The sequence below is a fragment of the Lynx rufus genome, unplaced genomic scaffold (assembly GCF_022079265.1).
Source record: "Lynx rufus isolate CCGP_SWC_20201006 ecotype Redwood Valley unplaced genomic scaffold, mLynRuf1.p SCAF_5, whole genome shotgun sequence".
Taxonomy (NCBI): Eukaryota; Metazoa; Chordata; class Mammalia; order Carnivora; family Felidae; genus Lynx; species Lynx rufus.
This window is the reverse complement of record NW_025814867.1, coordinates 152,050,153-152,069,922: the sequence shown is the minus strand read 5'-3', so window position 1 is coordinate 152,069,922 and position 19,770 is coordinate 152,050,153. Positions and strand designations below refer to the sequence as shown.

Below are 19,770 nucleotides of genomic sequence, written 5' to 3'. Positions count from 1 at the left end.
CTTTGCTTTTGTTTTGTTTCTTGTTTTTGTTTTTTGGGGTTTGGTTTTCAGTGGAAGGTGAATGGGAAAGCTTACCTGTCCTGCTGGAGAAGAGAGAACTTATGGTGCCTGGTATACAGCAGGCACTCAATAAAAATGGTCTAGATGGATGAGTGAATGGGTGAACTTGCAGCGCTCATCCCAGACTCTATAGTTGTTGCCAGAGTTATGCTCATCTGCTGAACAGCATCTAAAGCTTGTTCCTTGAAGAACCAAATCTTTTAGACTCTGTCCCCTCGTCCCTAGTAACTTCTCTCCTTGAGGAAAATACACCAAAACACACACCTTCCCCTCAACTGCTGGAATTTTCCAGAGGGATAGGAAACTAAGTGTCAAGTGAAGACATTCCGTGTTGTGATATTAGGATGGGTCTTTTAGAGATAAGTGTCTGCAGCCAGGAAAAGTACCATCAGGAGGAAATAATGCATGTGTAGGCAGTGATGGAAATCTAGAGAGTCTGCACCATGGGAACTCAGACTGTTATTGTTTATAAATTTCCTTCGTGTTAGTACAGCTGTGGGGATGCTGTGAAACATGGCCATGTATTTCCAGGCCTGTGGTGGGGCCTTCGTTCTGTGACCCTGACCATGATCTTTATCTGTAGATGTACCTACGCCTTCCTCGCTGTCAGCCCTGAGCTCTCTCCATCAGCACCAGGTCTGTGTGTATTTTCAGTGATCTAGGATGCTGAATGAACTCTTTTCCCTCTTTTCCCTCTTTTCCAGGGCACTTTTTCCCTTGGTCTGCCCTTCCTGTCCACACCCCTGCCAAGCCTTTGGCTCCCGAATGACCTTCTCCATCCCACTCCGGGCCTGTCCCACCCAGAGAGTGCCCTTCTGGCTCAGAGGGTTTTGATGTTCTCAAGCTTGAAGGTCAAGACCATGCCAGGCCCATGGTTCCATGATTCCACAAGTTGGATGCAGAGCTTCAACTAGTGAGGTGTGGAGGAGACGAAGAAAAGTTCATTGGAGTGGAGCCCACAACCTCAACGCCTTAGACACTGGGAGGGAATCCAACATGCAGTGGAGTTTTGGAGATTCCCAAGAGTAGGAAAATCCTGTGTGGGGTAGAGCTTGAGAGGCAATTTCTGGAAACCCACCTTAGAAGATATAACCCAACTATCAAGGCCCCTCGTCTACAGTGGTCTCGAAGTTAATGACCTGTGGGCTAACCTTCTAAAAGGCATCGACATATTTTTCTGTTTCCTGGTTGCGTTGGATTTTCCTTTTGGGGGGGTTCCCTGTTAGATATGATTTCATCATATATTTACAGTCCCTTTCTTCTTTTTCCAGAAAGAAGGCAGGGTTTGTCTTTATCCAAATGGCTGCCGCTGCCTTCCTAATGGTAGTGGCCCTGTGAGTGGTCGTCAGAGGGCCAGCGGCTGACTCCTGTCTGCATCCGTCCTCATGGCTGGTTTCACACCCCATCCCAACCCTTAGGGGCAGCTGAGTCCACTCTCCGGCCACCTCCCAGGCTGCCAGGTCTGCCCCCGTCCCTGCCCCGCCTGCCAGTGCCTCGGCGAGGGACAGTGTGAGGCTCCAAAGCTCCATATCTCATGATTGGCTATAGGGAGTTGAAACTGAACACACGGATTTCATTCTGAGGTTTTGAAGGCGAATGTCGTTGGAGGCTAAACCCAGCTGTCCGAGCTGGGGTCACCCCTGTGCATACGGTACATGGCCTGTTTACAGTCACGGAGACAGGACCGTGGCGGTTCACTGTTCCTTGCAAGTGTTTCCAAACAGCTGTCACCAGTGGAGTTTTGACATGACAGTTTCAGAAGGCTCTGGCTTAAGAAACAGAAGCCAGCTGGCAACTTGCTTCCCTCCAGGCCGCCCCGGGCTTCAGCCGAGGGTGGGCAGTGCACTAGTCCCCTCGGGCTGGCGTAGCTAAATGCCGCAGACTGGGGGGCTTACGTGACACAAATTTATTAATTTATTTCCCACAGTTCTGGGGGCTGGAAGTCCAAGGTCAAGATGCCGGCGAGGCCAGGGTCTGGGCTGTGGACGGCCACCTTCTCAGTGTATCCTCAGTGGCAGAGACAGAGAGGGAGAGTCCCCGGGTCCCTTCTGCTTCTTGTAAGGGGACTGATCCCATCACGGGGGCCTCGCCGTTGTGACCTCATGTGATCACCTGCCACAGGCCCCACTTCTGAATACCGTTCCATTTGTCAGGGCTTCAGGAAAGGAGTTTTGGGGGCACAGGGCCATTCAGCCCCGCGCAGACACTGTATTTGCCCGTTGACTCTCCTCCCTTCTCCGTCCGCCTCTCTCCACCGCACCCTTGCTCCGTTCTCTCTGTGTGTCACAGGCAGGCCGGGTGGCAGCAATAATGGAAGAATGTATCTTCTTCTCCTTCAGAAACTCCCCGGATGAATGCAGCATGGCCAAAGGCGGGAAGATGGCGGGCGGCCCAGACACCGTCGGCATGAATTATGGCAGCTACATGGAGGAGAAGCACATTCCGCCCCCAAACATGACCACGAACGAGCGCAGAGTGATCGTCCCAGCAGGTCAGATGCTCCTGGGGTGCCGTCGAGCTTGGCCTGCCTGCCTCTGGCATCCAGCACCCTCCATGGCCTGGGGGAGTGACTGTAAACGCAGGCCAGCAGGAGCCTGTCCACCTGTGGTGGAATGTCCACTGAGCGTGCGTGTGCGTGTCTGTGCGTGTGTGTGTATGTGTGTGCGTGAGAGACAAAGACAGAGGATGGAAACCTATGAAAAATGACCTTTCCGGGGAAGAAGTGCCCTTTCTCTGAGATTATTTGGTGGTAAATATTCTTTTTTTTTAAAAAAAAAAGTTTATTTATTTTTGAGAAAGAGATTGAGAGAGCACACGTGGGGGAGAGGCAGAGAGAGACGGAGAGAGAGAATCCCAAGCAGGCTCTGCGCTGTCAGCGCAAAGCCCGGCGCAGGGCTCGATCGCACAAACCGTGAGGTCGTGACCTGAGCGGAAACCAAGAGTCGGCCGCTTAACTGACCGAGCCGCCCAGGGGCCCCTCTTAAATACCCTTGTTTTTGCATGAAGTGCTACATTTTCATCCTACGTGGTATGCTTTTGAAAAAGACTTCTCAGCTGGCAAAATACAAAGCTGGGAGGCATCACGGTTCGTGCTCAAAATCGAAAATTCCAGCTCTCCCTGGCCTGCCGTCCCGATTCTGAGAACCAGAATGACTCTTTGCCACAGAAGTAATTCTAAACTCAAACCAAAGCAATAGCCCTGAACTTGAGGAAAATGCCACGAACTCACTTGTTTAGCAAAAAACTGAAGGTGATGGGAAAGATGACTTTTCAGAGGAAACGAGCTGCAGAAACCCAAAACTACCACAGACACCATCACTGCTTTGTGGGTCCTTAACAGGTGTCAGGGTTTGGGGTAAGCAGTGTGAAGGCACCATCTCGTGATATCTTGGGAAATAGGAATTGGGTTTTTTTTAATTTTTTAATGTTTATTTATTTTTGATAGAGAGACAGAGAGAGAGAGAGAGAGAGAGACAGCATGAGGGGGGAGGAACAGAGAGGGAGACCCAGAATCCAAAGCAGGCTCCAGGCTCTGAGCTGTCAGCACAGAGCCCGTCTCGGGGCTCGAACTCACGGACCGCGAGATCCTGACCTGAGCCGAAGTCAGACCCTTAACCGACTGAGTCACCCAGGCGCCCCTTGGAAAATAGGAATCCTTATCACAATTTCCCTGACGAGGAAAATGGAGCTCCCAGGGGTCAACTAACTTCTCCCGGGGACTACTGTTAACAGGAGGCCAAGTCCGCGTTCAGACGGGCCTGCCTGCCCTGGTTCTCTTCCGTTAGCTGCTGGGTTAAATCTCGGCTCCTAGCACGGCCCCTGTGGGCTCCCCTCTGTCACTCCTTGCAGCCATCTGGTCACCCTGTGGCTTGGCCTCAGGGGCTTGGAATCAGGGTCACTTCAGCCTGAAACCCTTGGTTCCAGGTAGTTCTGTCCTTCGCGAGCGCTCGGTGCAAATGTCTCCTCGGAGAGGCCTTTCCTGAAGGCGCCGCCGAAAGCCATTCCCCACTCTACCTGCTGACCTCAGCCCCCTCCGCCCTCTTTGTCTCCCGGCTGTCACTCCACTGTCCATTCACGTGAGCGTTTGCTGAGTGGCTTCCTCCCTCAGTACAACGCAAGCCCCCCCCCCCCCGAAAGGCCCAGCCTCCATGGCCAAGTACGGGGCTGGCCTGAGGTAGGTTCTCCACGAACACCAAGCGAGGGGAGAATGCACGAAAGGCTGCCAGTGCACGAGCGAGGTCCGTGCAGACTGGACTCCGTCTGGCTCCAGGGGTCACTGACCTTCACCTCCGTGAAGCGGGGTGGCCGCAGGCTCAGATCCGCTCAGGGTGTGCGTCTCATCCCACTGCCCCTTCTCCTGCACGCGGCCGCTTTCACGGACCTCCGACACCTTCCAAATAGAGTGCAAAGCACGCGGTACTTGGCAGAACGTCTGGCTTGGGTCCGTGGCCCGGGCTGCTCCCCAGGGTGGTCGCTGGGCAAGACTGCTTGATGCCTTGATACGAAAGGCATCGTCCTTTGGGGCCACCTCGGAGGCGTGTTGTGAGACCTTTATAGGAGACAGCAGACATGAAGTCTCACGTGTGCCCAATGACGGGGACAAAACAGGTTTCGATGTTGACTGAAAGGCAGTTGGCTTTTGTACGGAAGCTCCCCCCTTTTGGTTTGACCATAGCCCCTGAGCTGCTGACCCGAAACTCGGGACTCGATCCCGGGCCGTCGCACAAAAGGTTTCCGTATGGGGGAACCATACGGAAATGCAGATGGTCTGAGGCACGCGTCCTGGACGTGGGGTACCTAAAAAAGGCTGGAGAGCAGGGGAGTTCCTGGGGAGGAGCAGGGGGCAGGGGCGCCGTTTCCTCGGACGCTGTCTGGATGTGAACAGGACGAGGTCCAGACCCGAAGAGCACCCGCCCACAAACCCCTCTCAGCCTTAGCCTTGTTTCTTCAGAGTGTCGTTTCTTCAAGTCAGCCTTGTTTCTTCAGAGTGTCGTTTCTTCAAGTCAGGCAAAACGAAGTTTTTGTTAGTTCTCTAAGACCAGAGAATCCATCTGAGGACAGGCCTGTATTGAAGATTCTTGTCTTGGCTCCTGAGAGCCTCACCGGCCCAGGAGGTAACGCGTGATGCGCTCACACTGTATACGGATGGGGTCATGTTTCTGTCGTGCTATCAATGTGCTTCGATGGCGTCGATATCATTGCCAACGAGGGACAGACTGGACGCTTCCTACGTTGAGTAAAATGTTCAGAGATCAGGAGAGCTGTTTATACCGGGAAGAGGCAAAGGACCGATTCAATGAAGTCAGAGCCCCCCCCGCCACCGTTCCCAGTTTATAGTAGGTGCTCATTAAATGTCAGCTGGCTGGGTGGACTGACGGTCATGTACATTGGCTCATATTGATGTTTTTGTGCAAAGATTGGTTTCATCCCCTGAAGAAAGGCCTCTTCCAGCTCTTCCCTCCTTCAGTTGCTTCATACCAAACGCAGGCAGTTATTCGGTTGATAGTGTTTGTAAGAGAGCTGTGGCTGATTTTGCAAGCCGTCAGCCTTTCAGTTATTGGTCAAGCTTCAAGTAGGTGTGGTCATACACAGACACACAGATGAACACACGCGCCCACACCCACACCCACTCACGCCCGCCCACACGGCCGCATTGCACCGTCCAGAGAATTCCCCAATGTGGCCGTGAGATTGCAGGACCTGGGGACGGCCCTGTCCAGCTGCAGCGTCTGCAGCTCAGCCCTGGCTCCGGGACCCGGGCACCTCGTTCAGGCACATCTTGGGCCTCGAATGCTCTGCCCACGGAGAGAGTTGTCCAAACCTGGTTCCACCTGGCATGTGTTTCTCCCTCTAGCTAAACACACGGACTGACGCTCATCCGCGCAAGTCATAAAGATTGCTGAAAAAAATACTTATTTCTAAGCATCTGCTTTTATTTTATTTTATTTTTCATTTTTATTTATTTATTTTGAGAGAGAGAGAGAAAGAGAGGGAGAGAGAGAATCCCAAGCAGGCTCCATGCTGTCAGCGCAGAGCCTGAGACGGGGCTCCGCTTAATGAGACGTGAGATCATGACCTGAGCCAAAAATGAAGAGTCAGGGTGCTCAATGGGCTGAGCCACCCAGGCGCCCTGAAGCGTCTGCCTTTAGAATGCAAACTTTTAACCTTTGCACAGTTGCAAAAGGCGGGTGGCATTCAGCTCCCAAGGTGTCCCCAGGCGTCAGTGAGAAGGGAAGGCCTCAATCGGTACGTGGTTAAGCGTTCATGGAATAAAAAGGAAGGCGATGGCCCGGCTGTTCATTCTGAGTCGAGAGAAAAATGTATTCCTCGGCTTGTCGTAGGGGAGGAACAGGGAAGTCATGAGAACAACCCTCAGTGAGACCATGAGACATTCTGGAAAGCCTTGGCTCATGCCTCTTGTCCTGGAAAAATTGTTGATGCGTGCTTCTCCCTCGCAAAGTACACGGTTAGACAATAAATCACATTTATACGTTTCTATCTATCTATCTATCTATCTATCTATCTATCTATCTAGTGTGCATGTCCGTAGGTGTAAGTCTCCATCTCGTGGCGTTGGGCTGTTCCTTACACGGTGGCAGCTCACAGTGTCATTCCGTGAACTCCGTCTTATGAGGAGGTGGACACGGGCGGCCTGGTGAGACGGCACGTTGTTGGTTGGCTCAGGGGGCTTTGGACACCGATTGGAGAAAGTTTCTCCGGGTACAGTCAGAACCACTTGCATCAGGATTACCCGGGAGACTTGTGATTCGAAAATGCACATTTCCGAGTTTCCTGAACCTGGGTGTGGGAAGGGTTGAGGAGGCCACATGGTTGGCACACTTTCTGGGTGACTTGCATGCAGAACATGGTTTGAGAAGCTCTAATCTAAATAGAGGACACTGAATAGTTTTACCTGAACACAGGTACCTGTTTTTACCTGTTTGTGATAAAGGCGTGCTGTGTTACTTTCAGAAGCGTGGGTGGCCGGGAAGAAATAACCAGTAGTTTCACAATGATGTTCCCAACAATTTTGAAAAATGAAGAGTCACCCGTTCGAGGGGAAGGAATTTTGTCTTCCTAAAGCTTCTTCTCCCTTAGGGTGTATTTTGGGGACCTGTCACGGGTGGCGCACTAACGTAACACTGTGTGTCAAACATACTCAAATAAAAATAATAAAATAAAATAAGATAAAATAAAATAAAATGAAATAAAAAATGAAATAAAGTAAAGTAAAGTAAAATAAAATAAAATAAAATAAAATAAAATAAAATAAAATAAAATAAAAAAATCTGCAAAGACCACACATCACTTCATCCATAGGAAAACCCGGGACCGTTAAAGGCACGAAATATTGCGTGGGAGAAGAGGAAGCCTGAGATTCATTCTGACAAACTGAATCGTAGTATGAGGCTTGTAGGCATTTGGCTGCATTCCTAACAACAGCCAAGACACCGGGGGGTACGATGCAAGAATCTAACTTCCAGGTGTTTCCACGTCTGCCTCCCCAATTCTGCAAACACAGATCACTATTCAGAAACAAATGGGTCCCCACTGCACCACTGGGGTGCACTTTTTTTTTTTTATTTCTGAGACAGAGAGAGACAGAGCACGAGCAGGGGAGGGGCAGAGAGAGAGGGAGACACAGAATCCGAAGCAGGCTCCAGGCTCTGAGCAGTCAGCACAGAGCCCGACGCGGGGCTCGAACTCACAAACCGTGAGATCACGAGCTGAGCCGAAGTCGGCTGCTCAACCGACTGAGCCACCCAGGCGCCCCACGGAGCTAGTATTCTAAAGAGCCTGGGCTTCACGATGCCTCACTGAGCACCTGCCATCACATTCACAGTGTACTTGGTGATGTGCTAACCAGCAGGGCTAACAAAGAGGAAGGCACAGTCTTCGTCCACTGTTCTTAAAAGTTGCAAAATGCTGACCAAAATGCAACGGGACCTCTGGTTTTAGCAGCTTACATCATTTTGAAAGATTTTTTTCCCTTTTCTGTTTTTATTCCCTAACATGAGTGCTAAAGCACTGGGCTTTTCAAACATTTCTACTTTTATTTTCTAAATAGCCACCCGGGGCACAAACACTCATGGTGATCAGAAGTCTCGGAAATCAAGAATTGCCACATTCGCTTCATCACTCACTGATTGATTGATTCATTCATTCATTCACGGAGCGCTTACTGTGTTTCAGTCACATGAATACAAGCTCTTACGTGATTTAAGACCCCTTTATTCTTGCCCCCCAAACACCCATGGCTGGAATTACTGGTATTGTGTCTTCCTCACACCCTCTGTGCTGGGTCCCTTCTCCTCAATTCATCAAGTATTCACTGAGCACTTATAACTCATGTACCCGTCGCAGAGGAAGTGACCAGAGCCTGTCAGAAGTAGATAAGACCCATCCACAATGAAGTATGTAGTTCCTGACAGGAGAGTGTGGGATTCAGAGCTCAGATGACTGATTCAGGCAAATGTCACAAACATCTGAGGAATGAGATGGCTGGTCAAGAGGAGCTTCCTTTGTACCTTTCGTGCTATGATTCCTAAATTTTTTTGCAGCCTCCGTCATTTTTCTCTGCCACATCCTGTCCCCCCCCCCACCCCGTCACTCTGCTCTCATGCTGCCATTGCTACAACCCAGTGTCTTCGCCCATGCTGTTCCCTCCGATGGAATGCCCTTCTTCCTTTCTCTGCTAACAGTCCATCATTTTTCTCTGCCACATCCTGTCCCCCCCCACACCCCGTCACTCTGCTCTCATGCTGCCATTGCTACAACCCAGTGTCTTCGCCCATGCTGTTCCCTCCGATGGAATGCCCTTCTTCCTTTCTCTGCTAACAGATCCTTCTGCAAGGCAAATCCACTCTGTCTAGGAAACCAGCCTTCATCTTTTGGCAACGTCATGGCTTTTTTTTTTTACATCTTACCAATTCTTTTATTATCATGCTTTATTTTGTTTCACACCGTATACCAGAATAGACCTCATACTTACTTCGATACGCATGTATTCATTCAATCCCATGAAGGATTTGAGATGCCTTGTGAACTCAACTACCGATAGACACGCGAACCAAACCACTGATCGAAAAGAAATCACGCGAAAGAATGAGGCAGCCATTTTGACCACATTTGACCGCAAGCTTGGCCAAGATATTGTAGCCATGCTTCCAGTATGGCTTTGAGTTTCCTGGCAGCCAAATTAAAAAGTCGTGTGGGAACATAATCCTTGTTTTCACAGAGAAGTTTCACAAGGAAGGCATTGTTTTTCTCAATTCTGCATCCCACACGCAGGATCCCCAGACTTGACACTCAGGGTCCACTGAGGCTATAGAGGGGACCATGGGACTATCTTTCTGGTATAATTGCAGCATTGCGTTTCACCAGCCCGTTTTCTTCTGACATCCTTTCTGAACAGAATGAATTACACGAGAGAACGGCTCCATGCAGACAAAGAACATGCGCCCAGCGGGGGTCTTTGCTGGTCTGGCTTATGGTAAAGTCAAGATTTTGAGTTGTTAGGGGCGCCTGGGTGGCGCAGTCGGTTAAGCGTCCGACTTCAGCCAGGTCACGATCTCGCGGTCCGTGAGTTCGAGCCCCGCGTCAGGCTCTGGGCTGACAGCTCGGAGCCTGGAGCCTGTTTCCGATTCTGTGTCTCCCTCTCTCTCTGCCCCTCCCCCGTTCATGCTCTGTCTCTCTCTGTCCCAAAAATAAATAAACGTTGAAAAAAAAAATTTTTTTTTAAAAAGATTTTGAGTTGTTAGAGTGACAGAGGGCTCACATGGCTGTCACGTGATTCTTCCCACATATGACATCTCCAAGCTGGGCTTTGGAAGCAAACGAATACCAAGTGACAGAAGACTGTACTCACTGACCAAGTGCAGAGGGTAAACCTATTATGCTTTCGTCTTCTTAGAGGTCATAATTTCTGAGCCTGTCTATCCTATTAGATTGTGAGTTGGTGAATATGTCTTTCGCATTCTTCATCACCAGACAAAGCGGCGAGCTCGGGGCCTGTGCTCAGGGGTCAGTTAATGTGCATTTATTGAGTTCATGGTCATCCAGATTTAGTTAGCAGGAATCACAGGATCACAGGAGTTGGCGGTCCAAGACTCTTGATGATCTTAGTTGAACTTTGTATTAGGGTTCTTCAGAGAAACAGAACCAATCTCTCTCTCTCTCTGTCTCTCTGTCTCTGTCTCTCTCCTTCTCTCTCTCTCCCTCTCTCTGTCTCTTTCTCTCCCTCACCACTTTTTTATTCTTATGAGGAATTAGCCCATGTGATTATGGCGGCTGAGAAACCCCACAGTCCACAATCTGTTGTCTGCAAACTGGGACCCCAGGAGAGCCAATGGTGTAGATTTTAGTCTGAGTCTTAAAGCATGAAAGCCAGAGACCTGAGGGCCCGAGATCAATGCCCCAGCTCAAAAGTCAGGCAAAGGGAGCAAATCCTCTCTTCCTTCCTCCACCTTTTTGTTCCATTTGGGTCTTTATGGGTTAGTTGGTGTCACCCACCCCCACAGGGGAGGGCAGGCTACGAGTTTACTCAGTCTTCTAATTCAAATGCTGATTTCTTTTGGAAACACCCTTACAGACACACCCAGGAATAATGTTTAACCAAATGTCTGGACGTCTCGTGATTCAGTCAGGTTGGCACATAAAACTATCATAAATATCTCCCTTTAAACATGGGAACGTGGAGCCCTAGCTAGAAGCAAAGCAACTCTCTCAGGAACACTTGTGCAGGTGGGTAAGACCAGAGCTGCCACCCAGGCCCGTGCTCACGTATGCCTACAGAAGTTGTTGGTAAGACCTCAAGCCTTCATTTTACTTCGTCATGCCACGAACCACTCCCACGGATCGCCCCCGCTGTGTCTACCTTATGGAGCGTGTTTCTATAAGCTTCTACTTAAACTGCTTCTGTGCAACCAAGTCAAGCAAGCAGACGACCAAACCAGTTAAACCTTAACTCCTAAAGTCCAAGTTAATTATCGTCCTAAACTATGAGCTGGGTAGCGATTGAGGAAACTGCCCTTGGGTTATATGTGTGACCGAAATCATAAATACAGAAATGGTGACGGCTCCTGTGTATCGAGTGCACGCTGTTGTCAGGCACCGGGCTGTCCACTTTGTCTGTAAGGTATTATCTCATTTAAGCCTCACAAAGCACCCTATGGTATAGGTAGTATTTGTTGTTCTCACGTTACAGATAAAGAAACTAAAGCTCGGGAAGCCAAGGTCATTGCTCAGGGTGTCTCAGCCAGTAATTTGGAGAGCCAGGATTCTCATCCAGTTCTGTCTGATCCCAGAGGCTGAGTTCTCCTTTCCATGCTACGCTATCAAAATTATCCAGGGAAGAACACAAAGCCATGCCATGGTAGGATGTGTTGGTTAAGTTGCTGCAGAAATTCTAAAATGGGCTTTTCAAAGGGGACTAAGTAAAGAAGGAAAGACTGAAGATGTTCACAATAGTCTACTGTGTTGCTCAGCACGTAACCTGTCTGACTCCACAATGGCATTGAAAATGGCTTAGATTCGGGGCGCCTGGGTGGCTCAGTCGGTTGAGCGTCCGACTTCAACTCAGGTCATGGTCTTGTGGTTCGTGGGTTCGAGCCTGGGACGGGCTCTGTGCTGACAGCTCGGAGCCTGGAGCCTGCTTCAGATTCTGTGTCTCCCCTTCTCTCTGCCCCTCCCATGCTCATGCTCTGTCTCTCTCTGTTTCTCAATAATAAATAAAACATTTAGAAAAAAAATAAAAGAAAATGGCTTAAACCTAGCGTGAGTGGCTGGCTGGACGTATAATGAATTAGAAAAAAAATTTTAAGATAGATGATTTTGGTTTGGTTTATTCTGTGTTTAAGTTACCCGTGGGACACCAGTGAGGCAGTATGGGGGTAGAGCTTAGGGTGGAGAGTCATCTGTCGGGGGTTACCACACCTGTTTTCTAATCTCTGCCATTTTGTAGCTCTGAGATCTGGAAAGTCACTTAATCTTGGCTTTCCTTGGCCTGCAGCTACACCCAAATACAGATGATAGTGATGCTTACTATCTATCTATCTATCTATCTATCTATACACACACACACACACACACACACACACATATACATGCCATATATATATATATGACGCTGTATGGATTAAATGAGACAACACATGTGAAGTGCATACACAGTGCCTAGGATACAGTAGGCCTCAAAAAAATTACAGCTTTCCTTTTCATAGTTGGCTCAGGCACTTGGGAGAAGTTTCTAGACTCGAGATAGATCTGCAGATATAAGCATGTGGTGTCGTTTGAATTGTGCCCCCACAGAAAAGCTATGTTAAAGCCCTAACTCCCAGGGCCTTAGGACATTACCTTATTTGGAAGTAGAGTATTTTTAGGTTGAATCAAGTCAAGATGAGGTCATGAGGGTGGGTCTAATAAAATGACTTACGTCCTTATTAAAAGGGGAAATTTGGACCCAGACGCACAAAGGAGAGATGATGTGAAGGCACGTAGGGAGAAGCCCTGTGAAAATGGAGGCAGAGATTGGAGTGGTACAGCTGTCAGCCAGGGAATACCACGCATGGCTGACTGACCACCACCAAAAGCCAGAAGAGCCAGGGGAAGGATTCTACCCAGAGCCCAGAGGAAGCCAGTCCTACTGACACCTTGATCTCAGACTGCTAGCCTCCACAGCTCTAAGATAATACATTTCTGTTGTTTTAAGCCACTTAGTTTATGGTTCTCTGTTACAGCAACGCTTGGTAACTAATATGGAGTGCATGTTGTAGATAGAACATGGGAGGGGCGCCTGGGTGGGTCAGTCGGTTAAGTGTGTGACCTTGCCTCAGGTCACGATCTCCTGGTTCGTGAGTTCGAGCCCTACATCGGGCCCTGTGTTGACAGCTCAGAGCCTGGAACGTGCTTCGGATTCTACGTCTCCCTCTCTCTCTGCCCCGCCCCTGCTCACGCTCTGCCTCGTTCTCAAAAATAAATATTTAAAAAAAAAAAAAAGAGGAACATGGGAGTAGATAGGAAGTCCAGGGGAGTGCCCATAGGGAGTGAGAACCAGAGACAAAACTCTGGGGACACCAACATCTAAAAGATGGGCAAAGAAAGAAAACCCAAGCAGGAAGAAACTTTTAAGTGGAACAGGCATTGCATTTCTAAAACACGATGAGCATAAGCTGTGTAACCATGGAATGACCAAGGAGAGGCAACAAGGGAGGAAATGAAGTAAAACAAAATCCCAAAAACTAGATAAACCGTGATAAACCACTCCAGAAGAGTTGAGAATGACTCCACGCAGTGAAATATTTTGGTGCGTCAGAATGCCAAAGATATGTTTAGAGGCCAGCAAAACTGATTTAATCACGTGTTTTTGAATAAAAGACATAATGAAATTATGTCTTCTCAAGCAGGCTAAGGATAGGCACATTTTCTTACAGTGTTTGAATTGTAGGGTATTACATGATTAATATGTACAATCAATTTTTTGACAATTGGTTACGTAAAACATGAATGGAATAGAGTATAGCATGAGCTAGGGTGATGGGTGCATTGGAAACGGAAACGTTTAAAGTAAATCGGTAAAAAATAGGCCGAGAGGACTGGTGGTCCTGGTAAAATATTGAGCTTAAGAGGAGCTAAAGATGTTCCTCTGGCCCAGCACCTGGAAATGCAGATTGGAATCAGATACCCTTGGATACGCATAGCTGAACTGGGAAGAAAGTGCGTGAGTTCCTGAGGGACTAAAAACAAAGAGGGAGCTGAGAACAGAGTACTCCACCCGTTGTCACCAGCTTGTCACAAGTGGCATGGGTGGGGGTGGGATACCAATGTCTATACCACAGAGATTTGGGTTTTAAAGGGCCAGAAGATGAGGTCTTGGGCTGCACAAAGCAGAGAGTTGGATCCCTTCTCTCCCTATGCACACACACACCGAACTGTGTTTTCCAGCAACCCCAGGCTGAGGAATTAAGCAATGAAAAGTGGTCATGGACTAATGATAACCTCAGACACCCAGCGGACGTACCTGTGAACTCTTCCTGGACAGACATGTCTTCAGTCCAAACTTTACAGAATTCCTGCAGAAGAACATGCGTTGAAGATGACTCTGTAACTCCAAATTACAAAAAGAGGAAGAAACAATCTACCTAGACCAAGATTCAGCGGAGACCACGGACCCTCAAGGACGTTAGATAATTCAAGTATGGGATTGAGAATATAAAGTAAGTAGATTTTAAAGTGGTTAAATACACAAAAGAAGGAACCCAAAAGAGGTTATGGAAAAGACATTATGGAAAAGAACAGATGATTTTGAAGAAGCATGAAGACTCCTAGAAACACAAAAAAAGGATTCCAAGGTATCAGAAACTCAGTAGAAGGGTTAAACAGCTGACCTGAAAAAGCCAAAGAGTGAATTAACGAAAGCAGACTTGCAGTTGTTTTCAGAGCCCATCACAGTGATGAAGAGAGGGGACATAGGAGAGAAGGTCAAGGGCAGGGAAGGGGCTCATGAGAATGTGCTGTGCAGATCTAATAGACATTCCAGAAAGGAGGGAATAAAAAGAACAGAAGATATGAAATATTTGAAGAGGTAAAAGTAGCTATCTTCTGGGCTCTTCACTTTTTCTTTTTTTCTGCCATAAACTCGCTTAGTAGTTTGGTGAAGCCAACGGGTCCTTTAAAATCATGACTTTAAAATAAGCTTAAGAGGAATATGTTGAAAACTACATTAAGAGTGCATTCTGATTCATTATGTAAATTGAGGGGGAAATAAAGATACTTTCAAACAAAGGGTCAGAGTGTGTTGCTAACTGACCCTCACTTCAGGAAATAACAAAAAATTTAATAAACAAAGAAAATGGATCCTGGATGAAGGAGTGAGATAAGAAGAAAATGGGAGCAATGAAATTGGTTAGTATAAGAATAGATCTAAAGAGAAATGGCTGTAAAATGATAACAGCCTTCTAAGTAGGCAGTACAACAACAGGGTAGGATGAAAACATTGGGCAACATCATCATATAAGATTAGGGATGGATGATGAGAGTTCGAGACTTCTAAATTCCTTGCTTTCTCTGGGAAAAGGATATATTTGGTGATTAAATTTAGATTTTGTTTAAAGATTCACAAGTAAAGAAATAAAACTAGAATGTTAAGCAGCCAAACCAAAAGAGAAAGGATGTTAGCCAATTTGACCATAAATTATATTTAAAAAATTAAAATAAAAAATAAATAAAAAATACTCCAAAGTCAGTTAAGTGCTCTTTATAAAAACATCTAACACAAAGAAAGAATGACAGCAAACAGATGGAATAAAATGTGCTAGTCAAATTCTAAGCAAAACACACATGACAAACGTGGAAATAGAAAGCAGAAAGCATTATTGGAGATAATTGAGGGTTAATACATAATCAAAAAAGGATACGTTCATGAAAACCATATAACAGTGATGAACTTGTATGTACATAATAACGTAGGCTCCAAATACATAAAGAACTGTAAGGAGAAAAAGATCCACTTTTGGTGAGAGATTTCAATTTGCCTTTTGCAGCAGTTGATCGATCAATGACATAAAAATTAGGTATATGTTACCAATTTTGACCCAATGGTTATTTATAGAAACCTACATGTAACAATTAGAGAATATACATTCTCTGTAAACTCTCCAGGGATATTTGTAGAAATTGACCATACACTATAGGCCACCAAAAAAGAACAACTGGAATAAAAGAATAAAAGGAAATTGGCGTCATATAGATCTCATTCGCTGGCTAATTCACTAATTTAAAACAAAAAATTAGAAATCAATAGCTATCAAAACGGTGACTGAACCTCATCTGTGAATTAGGAAATCAAAAGGTTCAGAAACAGCCTCGGGTGTAGGCTTTTTGTGTTCAAATTTCAACCTGTGATACAGTGGAGCCCGAAGGGAGGCCAGTTCTATTGAGCCTGCTTTGTAAATGTAAAGCCTCCCCCTACAAGGAGACGAAATGTTAAGTCTTATTTTTGCAGGCTTCTGAGTGTCTCGGACAGCAGACTGGCAGACTTGCCCAGGGCTGGGTTTTATAAACAAAGATTTCATAGGGTTGTGATATGGCTTGGAGATACATTCTATGTTTTTGGTCCTTATTTATTTATTTATTTTTTTAAATCTCAAAGCCAATATCTTACGCTGGTATTGTTCAAGAAAAATGTCACTCGGGGCTTATATTTTCACCAGTCTGACTCTTGCTTAACCTTACTTTTATTCATTCCTCTGGCAGGGGGTGGGGGGTCTGAAACAGGATGTTTGCCTGCATGAGGTATTCTGTTTCACAAACTGATTTAAATATCTACTTAATATTTTCCTGGCAGCCGTGGAACTCTACTAGGTCAGAAAACAGTTTCAGGGAAATGTAAAAATAAGTTCAGCCCTCCACCCACGCACTGCTCGCCACTCCCCCCCGCCCCAGCAGTAATTTAAAGGGTGCAACTCCTGACCTCCCTTGGACTATGGGGGCTTACCATTTTGATGTCCGTGAGATGTGGGCTGGTGACACAGATGTTTTCAAAACAATTGGACTGGAGGCTGAAAACCAAACAACTTATCTTCAGTGGTTCATAATTCATCTGACAGAAAGCACCTCCAAAAGCTTCTCAAAATAAAGCGATAAATCAGACCTCTGCGTTTAAAGGAAGAGGCTGCTCCTGCGATAATAGATTGTTTATTTCATCTCCGCAGAGTTTACGATGCGAAATCCAGCGTGTGGATGCATTCTTTCTCCGCAGTATGTTACTGTTGGCAGAGTGCTTTCACGTTCATTATCTCCTTTACTTTTCTATTCCCCTGACGTTTCACTTAATTACCCACAGAAGAAGGAAATGATTTCCAGAGAGGTTAACGTTTACATCTAGTAGATGGTTGAATCGGAACCCCCCAAGAGCCTTTTATTTGACCACCAAGTTTGGGGTACTCGATGTGATTATGATTCGATGCCTCAGACGTTTTCAGTGGCTCGGAAATTCCTGGACCATCAAGCCCAGCCTTCTTAGCAAGACGTTTAAGGCTCCCTGTGATCGGACCCCCAACGTTCATGTCCATCCTCCTCCATTTGTGTGCGCCCTCTGAAACCCTCCGCTGTAGCCACCCCTGGTTTCTCCCTTCTCTCTCAGCACCTCTGGTGTTTCATGCCTCTGCAGCTATGAAGCCGGGCTTACGCTGCTCCCGTAAACTAAAGGGCTTCTCTGCTCTGTCACCTTAATTCTGTCAAATCCTTTTCATTAACCCAGGCTCAAGCCAAGCCCTCGTGGTGAAAAGTTGATGTTTTTCCTTGGCGTCTCTTTCTCCTGGCCGCCTCTGAATCCATACTCGTGTGTAGCAAATGCTCAGTAACTCTTACGTGAGTTTACTTAATCTTAGTCCTTGTCCTATGGGAGTCATGCCTTAGGTCCTTGGATTCTGCGTGTTGTTTTATGGAAGAGGAAAAGCAGGCTCCATCATGAGGTTAGGTGATGGGTTCTGAGCCTGGCTGCTGTCTGGAGGTGGAAGGTGTGAGATGGCACACCTAAACACGGGCAAAGGCGATACCTTGGCTGGGGTTCCTTCTCTGGCCCCCCCCCTTTCTCCTTCACATGCATAGTGGGGAATCGGAGAAGGAGGTGAGGTCTCTTGAATCTCGTAGGACCTCGTGCGCCTCCTTCAGTGACGGCAGGGTGGGACAGAAGAAGAAAACTTTGCTGACATACCATGAACCATGGAGGATACCCAAGAGACGCTACTGGGCTCTCTATGGCGTCGAAGGGTGAGCTGGGACCCAACACATTGACTTGAACTCTCCAAAACGCGACCTACTGCTGTAGCATCCATGCTGGGCCGGGGTAGCTGGGGTGGGTGGGGCTCACTGGGGCTCTGTCATTGGTGCAGGGAGTGGGCTTGCCGTCTTGACGTCACCTCCCTACCCAGAGGGTCGTGACAAGCGCTTACCCCTCAAGAGCACTGAGGACAGATGGCCAAAGCAGGTGGTGAGTGTAGGTAAGGGGACAAGAAGGGGCTGGTCCTGCAGGCAGTGGGTGGTGTTTGGGCACAGGCATGGGGCGTGTGTGGCTGTAGGAAGACAGAATGGGGAATGGTCGAGAATAACACCTATGAAGACATCGGGACCCAGCGAACTAAGTGTCCTGTGCTTCGTGTTGAGGAGATTGGCCTTGTCCCTTGAAAAGGGTTCTCTGTTATGACACCTCCAGAGTAGGTCTGGAATAATGGTGCCCCAAGGATAGGTCAGAAAGGAACATCCTCATTTATTGTATCAGATGACCATATTTGGTTTTTCACGTTCTTCGCTTATACAAGTATAGGACAGGGACGTGGAGATCCATTCTCAAAAAGATACGGGAGTAACGCAACTTTGGATATCTTTATTCTTTTCAAATGAAAAAGATACCCATTCATCAACTGTAGAAGAAAGTGAGATTAAAATCTTACACCGTTGAAAGTTTTATAAAAACACCTTAACAAATATGCATATATGTAAATCCTTTGTAAGATCTTGTTTTGATTTTGAAACAGAGCAGAATACGTTTTTATAAACACCTTTTTAACCTAAGTACTACATGTTTATTGGAGAAATAAGAGAAAATGCAGTTTGGTGAAAGAGAAAAAAAATCTAAAAATCCCCATCACTTGTTCTCCAGAGATGGCGGTTGACATCTTTCTGCATAGCTCTCCCAAATTCTTTCCATGAATGTATTTACATTTCTTCACAAAGTATAATTGTGCTTCAATAATGTTTTCAGACTTTTCAATTTAATTCACTTTGAGCACGTTTTCATATCGATGTATTCTGCGGTATCATTTTAGTTTTCAAGCATCACAGAAACATCCCTAAATGTACTGCAACTTAACTCGTTTTCTTTCGGTTGGACATTTAGGGTGTTTCCAATGTTATGCTATTATAAACAACACTACAAAGAACATCCTTGAAAATAAATCATTGCGCACATCCTCTATTATTTCCTTATGATAAATTTCTAGAAGTGGAATTTTTTAGTTCAGAGACGATGCACACAGTTTTTTAAGGACATCTCAAACGTATCGCCGAATTGTTCATTGCAAAGGCGGTAGCAATTTATAGTCACGCCAGCGGTAGAAGAAAACAGCCGTTTCACCAACCAAAAGTGAGAACGTTGGAAATAAGAACAATACAGGTCAAAGAATTGGTCTCTGGGGTCTCGCCCGTGAGTCCCTGAAAGGAAAGTTGAATAAGCTGGGCTTAGCGAGGGAAACCAATCTCTGTGGCGAGGGACCACAGAGAAACGAGACTTGTCTTTTTTGGCTGTCTTCCTAAGGTGTCATTTCACTATTTTAACATGAACCCAGGGACTTGCAGGAAGATACTTATATATCATTTTTTAAATATCTGGTTATACCATTAAAAGAAGAAAATGCATTCCCAGAATGAACTGATTTCTAGGAAGTAGCTACTCCCCCCCACCCCCCCACCCCCACCAAAATAGTCCTTCTGGGTTGTTAAAAGCAGAACATGACAAAATAAAAACACAAAGGGTGGGACAGCAGACGGCAGGACCTTCCGTGTGAGTGTCTGCGACTGTCCTCTGCACAGAACCGAGGGGGATGAGGGCTTGGGTTGCGGATCATTAAATACAATCCAGCTCTGCATAACGAGGAATTGTGACAGGGCCATGAGAAAAAAAAAAAGAAGAAGAAGGAAGACCTTCTATAAAAG

At 46.8% G+C, this 19,770-nt stretch overlaps 1 protein-coding gene across 2 annotated transcripts in view; it reads left to right on the top strand.

Moving 5' to 3' along the window:
• ERG (ETS transcription factor ERG) overlaps window positions 1–19,770 on the top strand; it is a 111,309-nt gene that overhangs the window by 65,699 nt on the left and 25,840 nt on the right. For both annotated transcript variants that reach the window (XM_047098872.1, XM_047098871.1), the window contains exon 3: window positions 2,400–2,551. In XM_047098872.1, coding sequence (XP_046954828.1) covers window positions 2,400–2,551 — 152 coding nt within the window. The remainder of the gene's footprint in view (window positions 1–2,399; window positions 2,552–19,770) is intronic.